Source organism: Typha angustifolia, chromosome 15 (assembly GCF_048772165.1).
Source record: "Typha angustifolia cultivar Huaian chromosome 15, ASM4877216v1, whole genome shotgun sequence".
Taxonomy (NCBI): domain Eukaryota; kingdom Viridiplantae; phylum Streptophyta; class Magnoliopsida; order Poales; family Typhaceae; genus Typha; species Typha angustifolia.
This window is the reverse complement of record NC_133253.1, coordinates 23,584,798-23,603,247: the sequence shown is the minus strand read 5'-3', so window position 1 is coordinate 23,603,247 and position 18,450 is coordinate 23,584,798. Positions and strand designations below refer to the sequence as shown.

Sequence of the window (18,450 nt, the reverse complement as noted above, 5' to 3'; positions counted from 1 at the left end):
TGTTGACGGAGGCAATAATTCACTAATTAGCCAATAATAATCTGATATCTCAGTTTCCCTAACACTCCCCACCTTAGTATGCTTTTGGGTGCATTATTCCCTTATGATAAAAGGAAACGTATGCTTGGAATACTTCGATCATAAACTATCTACATAACAATGCTGCCTACCAGTTCTAATATTCTCAACAAAAAGTGGTGCAAAGATCATAATTCATATATTCACATCTCTTGAGGCAATTCATCCATATGAACTCTTGTGGTTTCACTGTTTTCTATGAGAAGTTACACTTGCACGGTAAATAAAAATTATACATTATTATACAACTTGATTCCAAGTGAGGAACATATAAATTACTTGCCCACTAGAGGATCACACTTGGATCCTAAAAACATGTTTAAGCAGCCTTCCCACTCTGTACGAAGCTTCCCGGATTGATGGAAATACTTTTAGTGCAATTGTCTGTTTTGTAAATGCCAACAAGTCGATCTGCTAGTTCAAACATATTGTTTCTAAGGCTGCATCAAGATGTATTTAGAGAGGTAAGTTAGCAAGCGTATGCAAAATTGAAACAACTATCAACCTTTAGTATAGCACAGAACACGCATACCTAATTATAATGAATTGGGCATCTCTCGTTCGGTCTTTCACATAATGTCCCACAATAGAGACGTTCTTGAAATCTGCAACAAAATTATCGAATATAGCAAAAAGTATAGAAAATGGAAAAGAAAAGAAAAGGTAAACGAAAATGAAGCTAACTTACCTAAAGCAGCGTCTATCTCATCCATAACATACAAAGGAGTAGGTTTGTAATGATGGAGCGCAAATACAAGAGCTAGTGAGCTAAGTGTCTGCAAGAGATTTGTTTCAAACATCTTCAAGCTGAATTAAATAAAGGTGCATAATATAGTGAATGTTACTACTAAACCAGTCGTAAAACATTACAGATTTTTATTAAGTTCTGCACCCAAATAAAAAGATGTCCAGAATAGTATGGATCACTTTACCCATTAAAGACAGGACCCAGCAAAATTATCTGTTATAATAGATAGTCCTTATTATTTTCATGCCAACATGTACAAAGTTTTTTGCAGATTTGTAAAGGGCTATTACTCTTCAATAACTTGTAAACAGGCAGACCCAAAATCTTTGAATTATGCTAGCTAGCATCCTATCAGTAAAAGAACAATCTGAAGAATGGAAGGCATCACCAGGAAGATAGTCATATTATCATTCTAAGGTTTAGTTTGATGCCGTAAGGTAATGAAAGCTATATAAGCACAATTGCCATATAGTAGTGCCAGCAATATGTGCAACATATTAGCAATATCTGCATGACTGCTGCAATTACCTTCTCACCACCTGATAAATTAGCAATGTTCTTCCAGCTCTTCTTTGGGGGTCTGACACTGAAAACTACGCCTTCTGAAAAGGGATCCAAGGAATCAACGAGTTCCAATTCAGCATCACCCCCGAGAGTGATCATCTGCGGTCCAAATTGTACTCATACATATGGTTTACAAAGTATAAAATTGGTAAGTAGGAAATTCTTGTAGTTATTCCAAGGTACTCAGCTATGCAAGCTATAAAAAAGCTACAAAGTTTCCAACCATTTTAGCTAATCAGAAAAATAATGATCAAATGATAAAATATCCTAATACATGCAAACAGAATATGTGGGAAGGCCCTCAGCTAACCTGATACATCTCTTTCAACTTCAGAGATATTATGTTGAATCCTGCCATGAACTCATCCAACCTAAAGACCCGAGAATTTTAAGGTGTGAGAATACTTTGCAGCAGAAATATATCAAGCATACATTGATGGCCATATGCTTACAATATACCAAAATAAGCAGAAAGGCACAAACCGTTTCTTTCTCAATCCATCATATAGCTTTTTAAGATCATCACGCTCTTGTGTTGCAGCATTCAATTCATCCACACGTTGATTATACAGAAGGGTTTTTTTCCTGTATCTGAATTAACCAAGGGATTGAAATAAGCATTTAAAGAAAATATAGTTGTAAGAAAAAACAAACAATTCATAAGGATCATACTCTGCAATTGAATCCAGATTTGGATTCATGTCTTTCAGCTGAGCTTCCAGCAATGCAACCATTTCCATTGCTCTTTTCATACCACAATTATCATTTACTAACTCATCATTCAACGCAGCCTGAAGTTTTTCAGGTTCAATTGCATCATTCTGAATTCTGCTGCCATAGAATTCTGATTAAAGAACCATTACAAAAACAATACCAGCTTGCACAGTTGAATTAAGAAAATTTGGACTTACTGATCCATGTGTTTGCTAAGATTCATCTGTATATCATCAAGCCTCTTTTTGAGTGCCTTCAACTTCATCTCCCCCTCCCTAAAGAGCTTCTTCATATCTTGCAATTTGTATTCGGCATCAACCTGCATATAGGCAAAGGTTAGAGTTTACTCAGAGTAAAATGATCAACAGTATCAAAAGATTACTATGGAACAATAAAAGAGGAAACAAAGAGAACCTCAGCTGCACGCAGATCATCCATAGTTTTCTTTACTTTGTTATATTCTGCCTTTGTATCATCAAGAACATCTTTATGCTTGTCAATGAGCTATAGTCAGCAAAATACTATCAGAAATTATGCACAAATAAACAACCATCTATTCACTGTTTCAATTTCAAAGTTGAGTTATCAAAATCAAATTGCAAACCTCTTGACTTTTTTTATAGTTCTCTTGAACTATAAATGCCTTCTGCTCTATCTCTTTGAAAATAGACATCATCTTCTCTTTTTCCTCAATGAGAGCTTCTTTTTCTTTCTTTGACTCCTCAATCCCCTTCGTCAATCTTTTTACCAATTTCTCACATGTAGCAATCTTAACTTTGTGACGGTTGATTTCAGTACCAGTTCTATCAATATCCTGATAAGAGACTACCAGGATTAGAAACAAAGCTTTCAGGATAATTCAACACAAATTATACTCACAAATTGGATCTTCATGACTTTCGATTTCTGATTCTTAAGCATTTCTCCACCTGCATTTTCAATTTTCTTCTGAAGTTCAGATGCCTGGTAATAACATCGAAGGCAAAGAAATTAATCAAATGCAGGTCATCCAATACATTCTTTCATTTATAGAAAGAATACATTACATATCAAACATCACGAAAGCAGATATGTGATGAGACTACATGAAAAGGACAAGCTTTAGCACAAATTTTGCCCATGTTAGTTGAGGTTAATATCCTTCTCTGAGCAGACTGGGATTGCAAAAACAGAGATGGGATCTCGGTATAACCACTTACTCTATCTTTCAGTTTACCAGAGCATTTCACAAGCTTTTCTAGTTCTATCTGCTCAGCAAATATAATGTTGTCCAGCTCCTTCAATCTGTGGAGCTCATCATCTTTTGGTTGTGATGCAGCTTCCAATGAATGAAGTTGCTTTTCATTGTAACTGTATTGTGCATTCAAACTCTCTATCTGTATAAAGAAGAGAGAGATGGAAGTGTAAATATCATAGAAAGTAAAACAAAACACAAGAAAACCAGAATGTAAGATATCTACTGTTGTCAGGAGCAGAGTACCACCTCCTTCTGGCACTTTGCTAATTCCATTTCAAGATGGCATTTAGCATCTTCGGAAGCCTGATACTGTTTTCTAGCACCACTGATTCTCTGGCGTAAGCTACTGAGTTGGTCAACCAGTTCAGCTAGTTCCTTTTCAGCATTTACAGCAGCTTCTGCTGAAACACTTCCTCTGATAGATGTACCCATCTTACCACCACGAGGCTTGCCTCCACCACCACTCATTGTACCAGACTTCTCAAAAAGTGCACCTTCAAGTGTTACTACACGTCGAAATTCTTTGTCTCCACCATAAGCAATTCTGGCAGCCTAACAATACAGAGGGAAAAGGCTTTAAAAATTTTCAAAAAATTAGTGACAGATACTTTCATAAATATTTAGCCCTCAAACAATGTTCTGTATAATATATTGAAACAAATCGATAGATCAACTGAGGTGATGTATGTTCACCACAGATTGAAGTAAGCAAGCATCCAAGGTTTCATCAACCCAGATGGGTAACCTGTGAGCCGCTGAAATGTAAGGTAGCACACAAATCACTCCAAGTAGCTAAATTAAGGCAGCAAATCATCAGCAGACCTTCAAAGCTTTTGAAGATCTGGCAGCCTGTGTTGGGATGCCATATCAATTAAAAGTTCTTGTTTAACATTGTACTTTAACTACCGCCTGATTTGAGTGCCGGTAAAGGGCTGCTAAGCACCTCGATTGCAAGAAATTTCATGCAGTAGGGGCAGCAGATGATCTAATTCCTCCAGGCTAAATGCACTTCTTTTATATTAGAGGATATCAACTCCTTCAGAAGTCCGGAATTAGACAAATCCACAATCATTATGCACCACCTAAGGAAAATATGAAACTACTGCAACTGTGAAAAATCTAACCTGATCAAGGTCTTTGGCAACAACAGTGTTACCCAAGGCAGCAAAGAAAGCTAACTTCATCTTCTCATCTTTAACTTTAACCAGATCAAAAAGGCGTGGAACCCCTTCAGGAATTCGCACTTTCTCGTTCAGCTTGTGAAGATGGTCTACTTGTTTTTCCTGCATTAAAACATCCCATGAGAGCTATACTTGGCATGGCAGGGCACCACAAAAATCAACATTATTGACAAATGTGTAGATAATGAATATGTGCTGCTTCAACAGGTTTCACAGGACAATGGTACCAAACCAATAGGCATACTGAGCAAGCAAGGAAGCTATCTGACCAAGCCAAAAGGCATCTAAACTTACTTCTATGCCAAAACATGCTGATTTTAACATATTACTATATTCATAGTGCTATCAAACAAAGAGAAATATAGTGGATATGTGGAGACAACCTGGTGTGAGGAAAACAAAATGAAGACCAGACAGACCTAAAGAATAAAGGAAAGCAGAAATTCTCATGAGCACATATGCAGAAACTTCATGCTAATCTATAGTCGATGGGGCAGCAAATGCCCATCAGAGAAAGGTAGAAACACTGCAGATACTGGATTGAGAAGCATTCTCAACGTGACTCGTTAAAATAGAAATCTTAGCTTAGTATGAAGTACGATGATGAGCATAGGACATAAGTTTAGCACCAAAATCACAGAAAAAAGATTTGAAACTTTGCCGAACTTCTGAACAAATTTCTTGAATAAGAAACCAGAAAAGAGTTAGTTTTCAAATTTCAGAATTAAAATATGTCAATATACTAAGAGCCCAAATGTTTGCTGATATACAAACAGCTTACCAACTAGCATGAAAAAGGAAGACAACATACAGAGTTATTGTAATGGCAGCATTAACTAGATCATATGGAGCAGTACCAATATCATGAAAGTAGCAATGCCAAGATTCTTTCTCCGAAGTAACTCAACGCATGCTTGAGCAGTAGCTGTTGTCTCAACAACAATATATTCAAGCCCAGAACATGCTGTTGATATGGCTATATCATATTTTGCTGAAAAAGGAGAGAAGAAAACAAGCCTTAGTTCCAACAAATATGCTGCAGCAAACTAAGCAGATCAAACTGTAATAATGATTGATTGCTGAAAAGATCCAGGTGATCAATTTGACAAACAGCTATCTATAGAAGTGAACAACAAGTATATTAACTTGTTTCCCTCGAAATTTCACTACACCACTACAGCACATATACACTCACATATACAATCCCCAACCACCCACACCCACATATACACCAGCATACACCATGCACACAAAACTAAAAACAATCTGACATCAACCCATCACTCTTTCGACTGAAATCCATGTCACTGTTCACTCATGTTTATGATGATGATGATTTACAATCTCACAATTTTGCCAAAAGCCATAAGGTTTCAATGTCTTTCTTAAAACTCATTTTTAGGTTGAAAAAAATCAAAATTTTAAATGCTCTATAGTGCCGGTCCAGAGCACTCTGCTTTGGCAGAAACAGAAAGATATCAGCAGAAACAGTGAACTTTCTTTGTGACATGCTTTGCCAAGCAAAAAACAAAAGAAGTTTTAGTTTTAGTAACAACTAGAGTCTAATATAAATAAAGAATCTTTAGAAACAAAATAATAAAAATTCAAATAAAATCAGTAGAAGCATTGATTGTGTGTAGCACTACTAACATTATAAAAATTCTCACCATCAATTGCACCAAGATCACCTAATCGCCCATAAATTCCATCTATCTCCTTGGATTCTTTAGCTTGCAGAATTGCTCTCAGAACAGTCCCATGAGTTTTTTCTGATTCCAAAGTAGACATGATCTCTGCAACTTTCTGCCTAGCTGCTTGCTCAAGAGGAATAAGTGATTCTTCCATCTTTACGCATTCCTGTGAAACATCCTAGCTACTATTAAATCTGTCCATCCTTCTATGTAGCATAAAAAGATATGGTTATGACACAAGCATATACCTGCTCCAGTTTACGAGCTTCCATTGCTTCAAGCTGGTTTTTCTCTATTTTACCTTGAATCTCCCCGACATGTGCCATCTTTATTTCAATATTCTTTTCTATAGCGTCCATCTGTTGTTGTGCATCCTCAAATTCAGCTTGACCACTAGCATGCTGAAGCAAATTGTTATCAGTCAGAGCAGAACAAAGACAGCACAACCAAAGTATTAAATGGATAAACTTGGTAAATAAGGTACTTCATCTGTAAGGAAATGAGATATGTATGTTGAGAATGTTTACTTGAATATGATCACTGAAATGGGAAAAAAAAACTTCTGCTACTACACTTTTTGCTTATTCTCTAAATATATAAGTCAATTTCCAACAAGTCAAACACATAAAAAGGCACACCTTTTCTTTCAAAAGTTTGCTTTCAGCAGATGCAACATCAAGTTTTCCTTTATGCTTGATCAGTTGGTTTTCCCAGGGTTCCAGTTCTGCTCGGACTTTAATAAGCTCAGAACGATGCCTCTCAGTTTCATCTGCAGTTTAGTAAAGCAGAAAGGGAATTACAGAAATAAAAAATCTCATCTTATGGAAAGGGAAAAGATAGCTAAAGTATATAAGAAATAGGTATCATCTTCATCATATCACCTCGAGAGCTTTCCTTAATTTCTTCCAAGATTTTTTCTTCCTCAAGCAGGAGCTGTTGCAGTTTGGGTATCTCTTCCTCAAGTTTTGGAATGAGAATTGATGATTCTTCTATCTCTTTCACAGATTCATCAAGTTTAGATGTATCCTGTGGTAGAAATATGCTTCAGATGCTAACATTTTCAGTAGGTCATAAAGAAAACTTTACATACCTTTCCAACTTTGTCATCTACTTTTTTAATTTTTTGCTTCAGGTGTTTTAGATCTTCTCGATATTTCACATCCTGCCTTTCAAACTCCTTAAACTGTTCCTTACAATTCCTCATATCAGTGTCAAGTTCCTGAACATTTGAACAATGAAACCATCCAAAAGTAATTATCACACTAATAATCAAATGGGGAATTTAGAATTGGATTAAGATCTTCAATGAACTGTGAGTTGAAATATATTTATTTAATACTCTAGAAAAGTACCTGAAGCAACAAAAAAAAAAATAAAAGCCACCATTGTATTGAATAAAGGATAACAACCATGTTGCTAGGAGGGTGTAAATGTGTTTCGTAGTTCGGTAGGTGGTGTTATAGATGTTAAAAGCATTATAGAGATTGTTAGTTTGGTAGGTGGTGTTCGATTGGTTATCTAACTTGGTAAAAGATCTAAGTTTTCAAGAGCTTGAGTTCAAACCTTATCAAGCCCCATTTAATTCCTATTCTTTATTACCCATTTTGGTGCACTTTGAAGAGACCGCATATCTTTTTATCCATCATCTATCCACGTACACATCCTCTTGACTAACATTTATCCACATGTGGCATTTCAAAGTTGAACGTGACAGAGCATGTCAAATGGATAATATGTATTATCAGTCCATTGTCTAACAGCGTAATTTTTTGGATCAAATGATTATCAAGCATAGTAACAAGTTTTTTTTACATGGAGGTCACAGGTTGAAACAGTAGAACTGCAGATATATATACCTGCAACAGTAGTGAAAGCTTATTCTCAAAACCAATGTCCGCAGTATTTAAATTAATCAAACCGGCATGCTTTGTGCAATTGTGCTAAACCATAATCAGGTAAGTGTTTTCACTATTAACAGTTTGCTTTTGCATATCTCTACCAGTTGCAAGTGAAAGTTAAGTCTAGAGAAGAAGATTAATTGAACAAGTTTTAAATAATTAAATGGAATATGTACAACAATTTGGGTGGACAATGTAACGTATAAAAGCTTTCTTACAAAGAAACAAGCATCTGAATTTCAAAAACCTCAGCCTATTTACTTGAGGATCAAGAAGTACTGGCTTGTATTAAGAATACAGCAAAATTAGGACATTATTAAAACAAGTACAATTTTAAAAAAAAAAAAAACTAGAGCACCAGATGTTGCACAGCTGTGAAACATATAGAAGAACTGCCTTGAATAATTGTAGCCAAGTAAAAGACATTAAATATTGATTAGTCTGACAATAAAGCTGGTAGATGAGATGGTCTTAATCTGCTCGACAAGTAGGCGAACTTCATTCAACTGCAATAACTCATGTTGTACAAATAGAGTTTCATTGCAGCAATTCTAATTTGTCCTGGTTTATTGTTTACTTTGACACAATGTGCCAACAAAGTTCCATTTATAATGCTTCCATTCGAGAAAATAACCACAATAATCTTATTCTATAAAACATTTAGGAAGGAGAATCTGAGATAATATATGAAGCTAATGTTTCCACACTTCACTCAACTAAAAGTTGCAACCTTATGATCGTTCATTTGGTTTTCTGACCTGCTATCTGCACATCGGATAATGTGCACACCAAAATACTTCTTTGATAATCTGACAAATCAGGCATAACATTTTCCCTGTACGACCTACACTAAGACAGTCACTAATAGACAAAATACTGACCAAGTGAAGAAAAGCATCGGCAATTAAAAGAAATGGCAACTCATGAATTGTTTCAGATTCCTTGGAATTTGCTGAGGTGAGTATGCTCATAAGTTAACATGCAGATGCAAAACATTTAGAAACAAGATTAAAATCTGACAATACTACTGATACTGCCCCCTTAAAATTATACCTCCTGTCTTTTCAAATATTTGTTATATACAGCTTCAAGTTCTTTCAACGACTTGGTATTCTCCTGAATCTTCACCCTGAGGTAAGAACAAAGTTATCAGCCAGGACATCATCAAGATTCAGATAAAAGAGAAGTGCATCTCTGATACAAAAGACCTTTCACTTGTGAGATTTGCTTCTAGATTTGACACATTTTCTCGCAACTCAATAATGTGGGAAGCAGCATCATCTGAAGCCAATTTAGTAGCCTTCTCTTGCCATTTAAGAAATGATAGTTCCTTCAGCATGTATGTCTCTGCTTCGTTTTTGACATTCTACAGAACAGAGTATAAAAGAACTGTCTAATATAACAAACAAAGGGAAATAATACGGCATTGGCAAACCAAACATGCACCTCTAAGCTCCCTCTTTCTTTCTCAGCTAATTTTACCATCTGCACTGCTGCAGAACGCTTTTCATTGATGAGCTCAAGCCTAAAAGAACAGTATCTCATAATGAGGGGAAAACGAAACTTGGTAAAGGGCAAAAAATTTCTACTTTCACTAGCATCAGCAAAAGTGATTACCAAAAAGGTGATATGAAAGAAATTCAGAGTTGTTATGATATAATATGTGCATTTTCTTGTTCGTTCATTATTAGCATCACTGAATGGACAATAATTTTGTATATCCACGTCAATCTGGAGCCTTTAAGAACCTCAAAAGTCTTGAATTTTAAATAACTGTCATCTTTCTCAAAAAACCACTCCTAGTTTTCACATAATAGAAACAAATATCAAAAGGAAACAATATCTCGCTCTCAATTCTGGCCATCCTCTTTATCAGGTTTGAATTCAACACTACCGTGACAACGTACTGACTGTAGAAGTTTTAGGGAAGAATAACCAAAATCAACATATACTCATAAAATCCAGCTCCAATAAGCCCAGACCTTGACTCATCCAACATGTTGACCTCCATGACTACTTCAAAAGGAAAGCTTATATCTTTTATTATCATACTTGATCAATTTTCTCTGTCATAATTCTCCATGTCACAAATGGTCAGTTAAAATCAGCTCTGATACAACAAAGTATATAAATGCATCCCATTCTTTGGTTCCAACAGACAAAATCAATATTTACAGCTTGAAAAGTAATTGAAAAAAAAAAATCAGGGCCTGTTCTCTACAAAAGTAAAGTGGTTGGTAGCTATAATTGGCTGTCTATGTCGGGCTATATATTAATTTTGAGTGTGGGAATGGTGTGCATTGTTAAAATGACCTAGCTCAATTAACTTAGCTTTGAAAATCACAATTTTGTGATGCAACTATATAGACATTCTCAGTCAGTGATTGTGTTAGATATACTTATGCATACTTCTGATAACAGTCTAATTTGCATTTTGAATATCAAAAAAGGCATGAAAACATGTCCTTTCCTTTTCCTAGTGATCCACCATCTCCTAGTTATAATGGAGCACATTAATATTTAAATTATTTGTATCTACTGAAATAAGCCCCACATTTGTATTGGATATTTCTTGAATAACCAAACACAAATATGCAAAGTTTCAGTGCGCAGATCATTTATAATACAACCATCACAATATAACATTATTACTGCTCTTACACTGTATGTAGCCTGATATTGTACTGAAACACCAGAACTACAAGTTGAACAAAATAACAGTGAAAATGTTGGAGAATATTTATAAATAAACTCACTGTTTATATGCTTCTTCTATTTTTTCCACGTATTGATTTGTTCCAATGATATCCTCTAGATATTCTAGGAAGCCCTCATCATGAGGCCCTTGAGCCTTTGGTTTCATTAGCGAAATCTGCTCAACTTCACCCTGAAAAGCAATCATGTGAGCATAAGAACTGGGATGGTATAATAAGCAAATAGATATATCCTATTATTGGATAATCATGACTCATCTGACAGACTAATAACCTGGCAAAAGCAATTTTGGAACAAGAATGGAGTGAAGCATATCAACCAGAAAAAAAAAGTTAACCTAACTAACTAATCACGGTTCTATTCTAAAATTCTCAATGATATGTATTACAAGTAAAACAAAGAATTACAACAAAATTCATGTGTTCTTGAGAGTATCTTTAAAACCTGGAGGATGAGAAATCTATTGTTGTCCAGGTCCACTCCTTTTCCTTTCAGCATTCTGGTGACTTCAGTAAAATTACTTGCACGGTCATTGATGTAGTACTTTGAGGAGTTGTCCCGGAAAGCAATTCTTGTAACAACAAAGTCGCTGCCCTCCACAGCCTTGTAGGTTCCATCATCCTGATAAGGCTGCAAGAATCACACTCTGCAGTTGATAAGAGATGGTGAATAATATGCAAGCATACCAGGTCAACAATTTCTTGGAAATGGACAGAAACCCCCGCACTGTCCAGATTTTGGTGGTTGCTAGAATTGTGTATCAGCTCTGATACTTTATTCAGGCGCATCTACATTGAAAAGAACCGTCAGCTTATTTGCTAAACTAAAGTATAGTTAAGCTATGTTGAGTTCTAAATACTTCATAAATTATGCATCTTTCTTTTCCTTCCCTTTTTTTTTTTCTTTTCTTCTCTTTTTCACTCTTCGAATTGCCTAAACTAGCCTAAAACTCGAGACAAGATGTTCTCGAATTTCAAAAAAGGATTTAGAGAAGAGAGAAGAAGTATAGTCTGATATGATCTATTCTCGTTCTAGTGAATCGTTGTAAGAAGTGATGGAGGATTTACCTGCTTCGCCCGCTTCCCGAACACAAAGAGCATAGCATCTATAACGTTACTTTTTCCGCTCCCGTTAGGGCCAACAACTGCCGAGAAGCTCTGCAGAAAATATCTTCTTTTTTTCTTAAATAAAACTGAAAATTATCAAGAGATGCAGATCGTAGGGTTTCACTTCGATCGATCACCAGGAAAATAGACATAAATAGCAAACGTTTGAGATCGATGGCACTCTCAAGAAAGCACAAAGAGAAAATTTACAAGAAAACAAAAGGGGGAAAAGGAAGAGCCCTCTCCGTTAGGAGTTCGCGATTTAGAGCCGAACTGGAGAGAGAGAGAGGGAGGAGAGGGAAGAGAGGCATTAGGAGAAAGAAGAAGAAAAGGTCAGTGTTGAAAAGAACCTTGTGGAAGGGGCCGATCCGCTGCTCGCCGGCGTATGATTTGAAGTTTCGTAACACCATCTCCTTGATGAATAGCCGTGGTTTCAGCCTCGAAGATGGAGGTGGCGATGCGCCGCAAGATGCCATGCCTGGATCTCTCGATTCAGTCTCCATGGCGCCTTCGCAGAGCTACAGCCTACGAAGAGATAGAAAGGAGGAGAAAAGGAGAGGTGATCGGAGTGGGTATGACTCAGGAGGGAAAACGAAAAGAAAGAGGAAGTGGGTTTGTAATCGGGAAGATTTTGCGAGGGAAAACGAAAAAGGAAATCACGAAACAACCGGTCCACCGGAACGGCCTGTTGCAGTGCGGTGCGTGCGGGGCTAACCCCTCCTGTTAAGTCTGAACTATTAAGAGCTTTCGTTTTTACGACATCAGCCCTCCCAAATATTTATTTTACATATTTAATATAATTTAAATTTTAAATATAAGATTGGGTTCATTTTATCCTCAGCGGCTTTTAAATATAAATATATTTAGTATTATATTTAAGTTTCTAAGTAGCTGAGTATCGTAAACACAAGTAAGGACAGATTGAAAACACTCTTAGATCACTGTCTTTTCCTTTTTACGTATTTGCATAATCATATTTCAGTAAAAGAGCATCATATACCGGCAATTTATCTTCCTCTTCCTTTTCTCTACATTGAAAAAACTATTTTAATATTTTAGACATTCTTGCAAATACTCTCCTTTTAAATAATATATGATATATATATTAAGATAACACTGCTCAAATGGTTAAAAGAGTTCAATACTGTATGAGAAATTCTAAGTTCGAATTTATAGTTTAATTAAAATATTATTAAATTCTCAGCTCTCTCTTAACAAAATATGCACAAAACCAAATTCTGAAACCAACTATTATAATAGCTCATCAGTTAGCTTATTACTCATAGATCAACTCTCGCGAGTATTGACATGCGGTTCACTTCTCATATAGGAAGTCACAAAAACATTCAATTTAAGGTGTGTTTAATTGATATTAAAAAAAAAGTGATAAATTGAAAGTCTACCACTTTATATACAATATTTAGATGATGAAAGCAGATTAAAAAAGTGCGTTTTCCGTTCCCTTATAATCCTTCAAATTTCCATACCTATTACAAATAGATATGGCAATACTTTACATCCTAAAATCATTCATTGTAATAATTACTTACTTTCACTAACTATTCTAATTTTTATTAAATACTAAATGGTCATAATTACTTTCACTTCTTATCAACCAAGCATATGCCCTAGTACATTAGTTAGTTAAGTTTGAAAGGAATGATGTGCCTCCGTAGGAAGAACTTATTAATTTGGAGGCATATTATCCACTTCGAATTACAAAAGGTGTTATTTTAATTGGGTCTGTTCCCCCGTTCATTCGGAAAAAAAACAAAACAACAACAACGACGACAACAAAGAAAAGGTATTAATGTAATTGCTGACCTGAAAAAAATTAAAAATAAGAATAACCGCATGGTGATCCTCTGGCACAGCAGTAGGACAATCGATAAGATTACAATTCTTGATTTCACGATCGAACCATCTCAAATATAACAAATAACAGATCGCAGACGTATAAAAAACACAACCGGTGGTTACAATAAAACAGATCGAAACCCAATCAAGACAGCAGCAACATGACAAACATTAACATCAAATTATCAATTGATAATATTATAGGGATTACGAGAGAGCATACAGAAGTAATTAAGTCGTCAAATCAACCGCGGGAGACGAATTAAGATGGATCACCTCCCTTTCATCCCGGCAAGTTGTGCGAACAACTCATTGGCTACAGCCGTGCTGGAATTGTCCACTGTAGCGTCAAGCGACACCGCCTCGGTCGCAGGAGCTCCCGACACCACCTCCGTCTTATCCTCTGCTTCTGTCTTGGGAGGAGGAGAAGGAGAAGGAGTGGTAGCAACGACAGGGGGGTTGGCATCCTGTAGCTGGAGTGCGTACTCCAAGTTCCAGAGCACGTCGCCCATCGATGGCCTCTCGACCCCGTGCTCGGCCAAGCACTTCTCCGCGGCCTCGGCGAACTTGCTCAACGAGTCTTTATTGATCGTCCCAGCCAGGTTGGGGTCCACGATCTTCTCCAGCAGACCCTTCCGCTTCCACTGCATCGCCCACTCCGCCAGGCTCACTTGCTCCCGCGGCAGAGCTGGGTTGATAGCCGGCCTCGCGCACAATGCCTCCAGGAGTACTACGCCGAAGGAGTACACGTCGGATTTGTCGGTCAGCTGCTGGCACCTAAAGTACTCCGGGTCGAGGTACCCGAAGCTCCCCTTGACCGCGGTGCTGACGTGGGTCTGGTTCATCCCAGGCGCGTCCTTGGAGAGGCCGAAGTCGGACACCTTGGCCACGAAGTTGTCGTCAAGGAGGATGTTGGTGGTCTTGACGTCGCGGTGGATGATCCCTTGCGCAGTGCCGGTGTGGAGGTAGTGGAGTCCCCGAGCGGCACCGATGCAAATCTCAAGGCGCTGTTTCCACGTCAGAGGTTCGTGGTTCTTGCCGTAAATGTGGTCTCTGAAGGGCCCGTTCGCCATGTACTCGTAGACAAGGATCATCTCCGAATTCTCGTCGCAGTACCCGATCAGCGACACAAGGTGCCTGTGGCGGAGCTTGGATAGCATCTGGATCTCGGTCTGGAACTCTGTGATCCCTTGCTCTGACTGTGGGTTACCTCGCTTTACCGCCACCTTGGTGCCGTCGTCGAGCTCGCCCATGTACACGTTCCCGAACCCGCCAACTCCTATGATGGAGTTCTGATCGAAGTTTTTGGTGGCCGCTTGCAACTCTGCCAGGGAGAAGTACCTGCCAAGCCCAAGTGTTGACGAGAAGGTATATCCGCTCTTGTGCGAGCCATAGCCAGAGCCCTTGCTAGTCATGAAGCTGGAATGGCCGGTGTGGATAGGGAGGAGCCACGAAGAGAAGCTGTTCCTCCTCTCCCAATCCTGGGGCCTCTTGTACCACTTCACCACCATGGCCCCGAGCCCCACGAAGGCGCCGAACATCATGGCGAACCCAACGGCCGCAACGGCACGGCGGTTGGAGCTCCCGTCGTCCGCTTTCTGGCCGTCCACGCCGAACTCACCGTCCAAGCTCCCCACCGAGTTGCTAATCTTCATAACCTCGAGGCCGTTGAGCAACGCGTCGATCATGCCGGTGTCCTCATTCAAGGGACCGATCTGCACAGTGATCCTATCGGTCGCCACGGAGGCATTCAGGACGAAGTCCTTGTAGTACGCCATAGAGAGGCCGGAAGTGATGGTGGAGAGGTCGAGCCCCGAGATCGCCATTAACCCGTTTATGTATACGTTGAAGTAGAGGTCATTGAGGGACTTGCTGATGATGTCGCAGAAGTGCAACCTGACCAAGTACCCGAACGAGGGGTCCACGTCAAGGCGCCACGTCACATTAAAGTTGGGGCTACCCACACGTGCGTCCGCCATCTTGACGGCGCTGGAGTAGACCGAGTTGGGCGCGATGAGGGGAGATGTACCGTCCGGGTATTCGATTATGCTAGGGGAGACGGACACGTCCTTGGCGGTGGACTTGGATACAATGTACTCGGCGTCTTCGTCCCACGTACGACTGAGCGTGTCATTGCCAGAGGTGATGCTAGACCCGCCGACGTTGAGGCGGTACACAGTCTGGTAGGCGGACTGGGAGAGGCCGTCGGTCTCGCCCACAGGGACAAGCGTTGAAGCGGTGTCGGAGATGAGGATGTCTGGGGCGGAGACAACCTCAATGGCATTGATGAACGCGGCCGAGTTGCGGAGAGGGGCGAAGTGGAGGGCGAGGTGGTCGGTGGTGGCGTTGATGAGGTACTCCTTGAGCACCCATTTGGAGGGGTCGTCGATTGTGAAGCTGTGAAGGAGGACGTAGTTGTCGGTGTTGACAGAGAAGGTGGCGCGGCTGAGGTCGAAGTCGGTGTTGTTGAGGGCGTAGAAGTGGAGACGGATCCAATGCCAGCCGGGGACGGTGAGGGGGAAGCTGTAGGTTGCCTCGTCGTGGAATATGCGGGCGGAGAGGTAGAGAGGGGAAGTGACGCCGGGGGCGGAGGGGACAGAGACCTTGATGGCGTCCTTAGCAGAGAGGAGGTAGTTGGACTGAGCCTCCGTCTTGAAGACGCGGCCGTCAGTCACGTTGACGGTGGTCGTTGCCCCGCAATCGATCAGGAAGTTGTCGCGAGGCGTGAACGTCGACGGCGTGTTATCGTCCGAGTCACTCGAGGAGGCTGCCAAGGTTCCAGAGAAGACGGTGAGGAGGAGCAGCAGAAGGAGCTCCATTGATGATCTACGGCGGACCATTCTTTATCCTTTTCTTTTATTTTATATATCCGCTAAAGGATTGGGTATTGAAGGACCTCTCTCGGTGCCTTTCCGATCCCGGAAAGGGGTTCGGGAAGGGGGAGAAAGGGGAAAAAGAAAAGAGAGAAATGTCCGTTACTAAACGATGGATGTTTCATAACCAACATCTGTGCTGTGCTTTGGACCTTTGGTTGTGTTTGAGGGGGAATTCACCTTGCTTTCTTTAGATAGAGAATGGAATACCGGGTCAACTGCGGAGATCCGGGTGAGTCTCTTGTCCACCAGCATTATAGGCTGACTCCAACCGACCGAACCATTTCCATCTTCCTCCTTTCCTCGCCAACCGCTGTTCTATCCCAAGTTTAGCAACTGAGCTACTTCCATGTCAGCTCTTCCGTCGTCTCGTCTCCATTGCAGTTCTTAGTTGGCGAAGTTCTTGGCAGGATTTTAGAGAGCATCCCCTGCCGTACACAATGCTCTTCGTTATTCCAGCAAAACAATGACTACGTGGAGCTTTTGGCCAGGCAAGCACAGAATGCTGACTCAACCGTCAACATGGTCTGACCGAAACCGGACCCTACGCCTATGCTATGCTTGTTAGTAGCAGCGACTCGTAATATTCACCGGACCTCACGACCGGACTTCTTCCTAAAGAGGTCTATCAAGTGCCGAGTTACAAGAGTCCTCCATCGCAACTAAAAGTCCGCAGCATCTTCACAACCTTGCGTTGCACATATATATAGGAGCCAAACTGGTGCAGGCTGGCTCAGGGCAGACTGCAGAAAGTGCCTAGATGAAAGTGGGAGTAATTTATAATCTAGGAATGGTTTGAGAGATTTGCGAGTCATCTCATTTTTGGGCCGCAGGAATTTTGTGCTGTTGGGCCTCCAGAAATCGCTTCTCTAAAGCAAGGAGCCTGCCAACACCTGATAGATTTGTCCTGGACTCCCGGTGGATACCTCACGGTTTCATCATCAGCTTCAAGAAAAGCCAAAATTGGCGCAGCAAATGACTGATTGATGCCGCAATTTACATATTGGTTGATCCAAACAAATGAGCGAGGATTCTTTCTTTCTTTGTTTGTTTGATAGGCCGTGAGAGTACGTCACTTATTTCACAGGAGAGTCCAGAAGGGGCCATGGTGGCCGTAAGGTCGACGCAACACAGCAGACGCGGTAGCTGCACTGCTACTGCGAAGGCACAGAACGGATCCGACGAAATTAAGCGTGATGAGCATGACAGCAGTACTGGCACTGATATCTGTATTTCCTTTGGGACCGCCGAGACCGTCACACGTTTCTCGCTGTTCGATTGACCCAACCCCTGCATCCATACCCCACCCCCTCCCCCATATAATAATACAGTGGCATCACGGTAGTTTCTCTTGGAAAGCAGGGGTGGATGCTGAGAGAGAGAGAGAGAGAGAGAGAGAGGAATGCTTGAGGGCCAAGGAACAAAGCAGACACACCACGCATGCATCCACCAAAGCAACGCAAGAAGTAGTATTATATATATTATATAAAAAGAAAACAATCTTGAGGATGGCCGGATGGGTAATGAGAGAGGGAAAGAGCGAATAAAAAAAATGGTAATCGAAAGAAAAGAAAACAGCGTGGGGATGAGTATCTCGTCTTGGGGATCCTTGAGATTTTGTTCGTACTCGGGTTCGATAAGAGATATCCAGTCTAGCAGGCTCGTCTCCCTCCCGAGCCTAACTCCATACCTAGACACCTGCTCGGCTCGTCGTACCTTTTTGACACCAGCAAGCAAGCAAGCCACGAGAATGGGTGAACAGTGAGGACTGAGGAGAGAAAAAGAGAG

The 18,450-nt window shown here is 40.1% G+C and overlaps 2 protein-coding genes across 2 annotated transcripts; both read right to left on the bottom strand.

The window, feature by feature from the left end:
• Nucleotides 1–181: 181 nt before the first annotated feature.
• Nucleotides 182–12,604, bottom strand: LOC140777596 (structural maintenance of chromosomes protein 4). The gene is made up of 28 exons (XM_073121812.1): nucleotides 12,283–12,604; nucleotides 11,894–11,983; nucleotides 11,513–11,614; nucleotides 11,271–11,447; nucleotides 10,868–10,998; nucleotides 9,558–9,636; nucleotides 9,320–9,477; nucleotides 9,165–9,240; nucleotides 7,304–7,432; nucleotides 7,095–7,239; nucleotides 6,852–6,982; nucleotides 6,462–6,614; nucleotides 6,190–6,379; nucleotides 5,380–5,513; nucleotides 4,466–4,624; nucleotides 3,588–3,893; nucleotides 3,304–3,480; nucleotides 2,984–3,067; nucleotides 2,709–2,918; nucleotides 2,519–2,608; nucleotides 2,302–2,423; nucleotides 2,063–2,218; nucleotides 1,874–1,981; nucleotides 1,701–1,761; nucleotides 1,355–1,489; nucleotides 767–854; nucleotides 611–683; nucleotides 182–518 (listed from the first exon to the last, which is right to left on the bottom strand). Exons 1-28 carry the CDS (start codon nucleotides 12,433–12,435, stop codon nucleotides 398–400), a joined length of 3,738 nt encoding a protein of 1,245 aa, XP_072977913.1. The 5' UTR covers nucleotides 12,436–12,604; the 3' UTR covers nucleotides 182–397.
• A 1,292-nt stretch (nucleotides 12,605–13,896) lies between these two features.
• LOC140777597 (probable receptor-like protein kinase At4g39110) lies at nucleotides 13,897–17,234 on the bottom strand. The gene has a single exon (XM_073121813.1). The coding sequence runs from the start codon at nucleotides 16,627–16,629 to the stop codon at nucleotides 14,062–14,064; it is 2,568 nt and encodes an 855-aa protein (XP_072977914.1). The 5' UTR covers nucleotides 16,630–17,234; the 3' UTR covers nucleotides 13,897–14,061.
• Between the last annotated feature and the right edge of the window lie 1,216 nt (nucleotides 17,235–18,450).

Bases quoted from the DNA above. Each gene is read 5' to 3' on its own strand.
- LOC140777596 (XM_073121812.1), bottom strand. From the start codon at position 12,435: ATGGAGACTGAATCGAGAGATCCAGGCATGGCATCTTGCGGCGCATCG. The intron at 11,615-11,893 runs GTAAATCCTCCA...TTTTCAATGTAG, and splicing joins TCGGGAAGCGGGCGAAGCAG to ATGCGCCTGAATAAAGTATC. The intron at 519-610 runs GTATGCGTGTTC...ATCTTGATGCAG, and splicing joins GCCCAATTCATTATAATTAG to CCTTAGAAACAATATGTTTG.
- LOC140777597 (XM_073121813.1), bottom strand. From the start codon at position 16,629: ATGGTCCGCCGTAGATCATCAATGGAGCTCCTTCTGCTGCTCCTCCTC.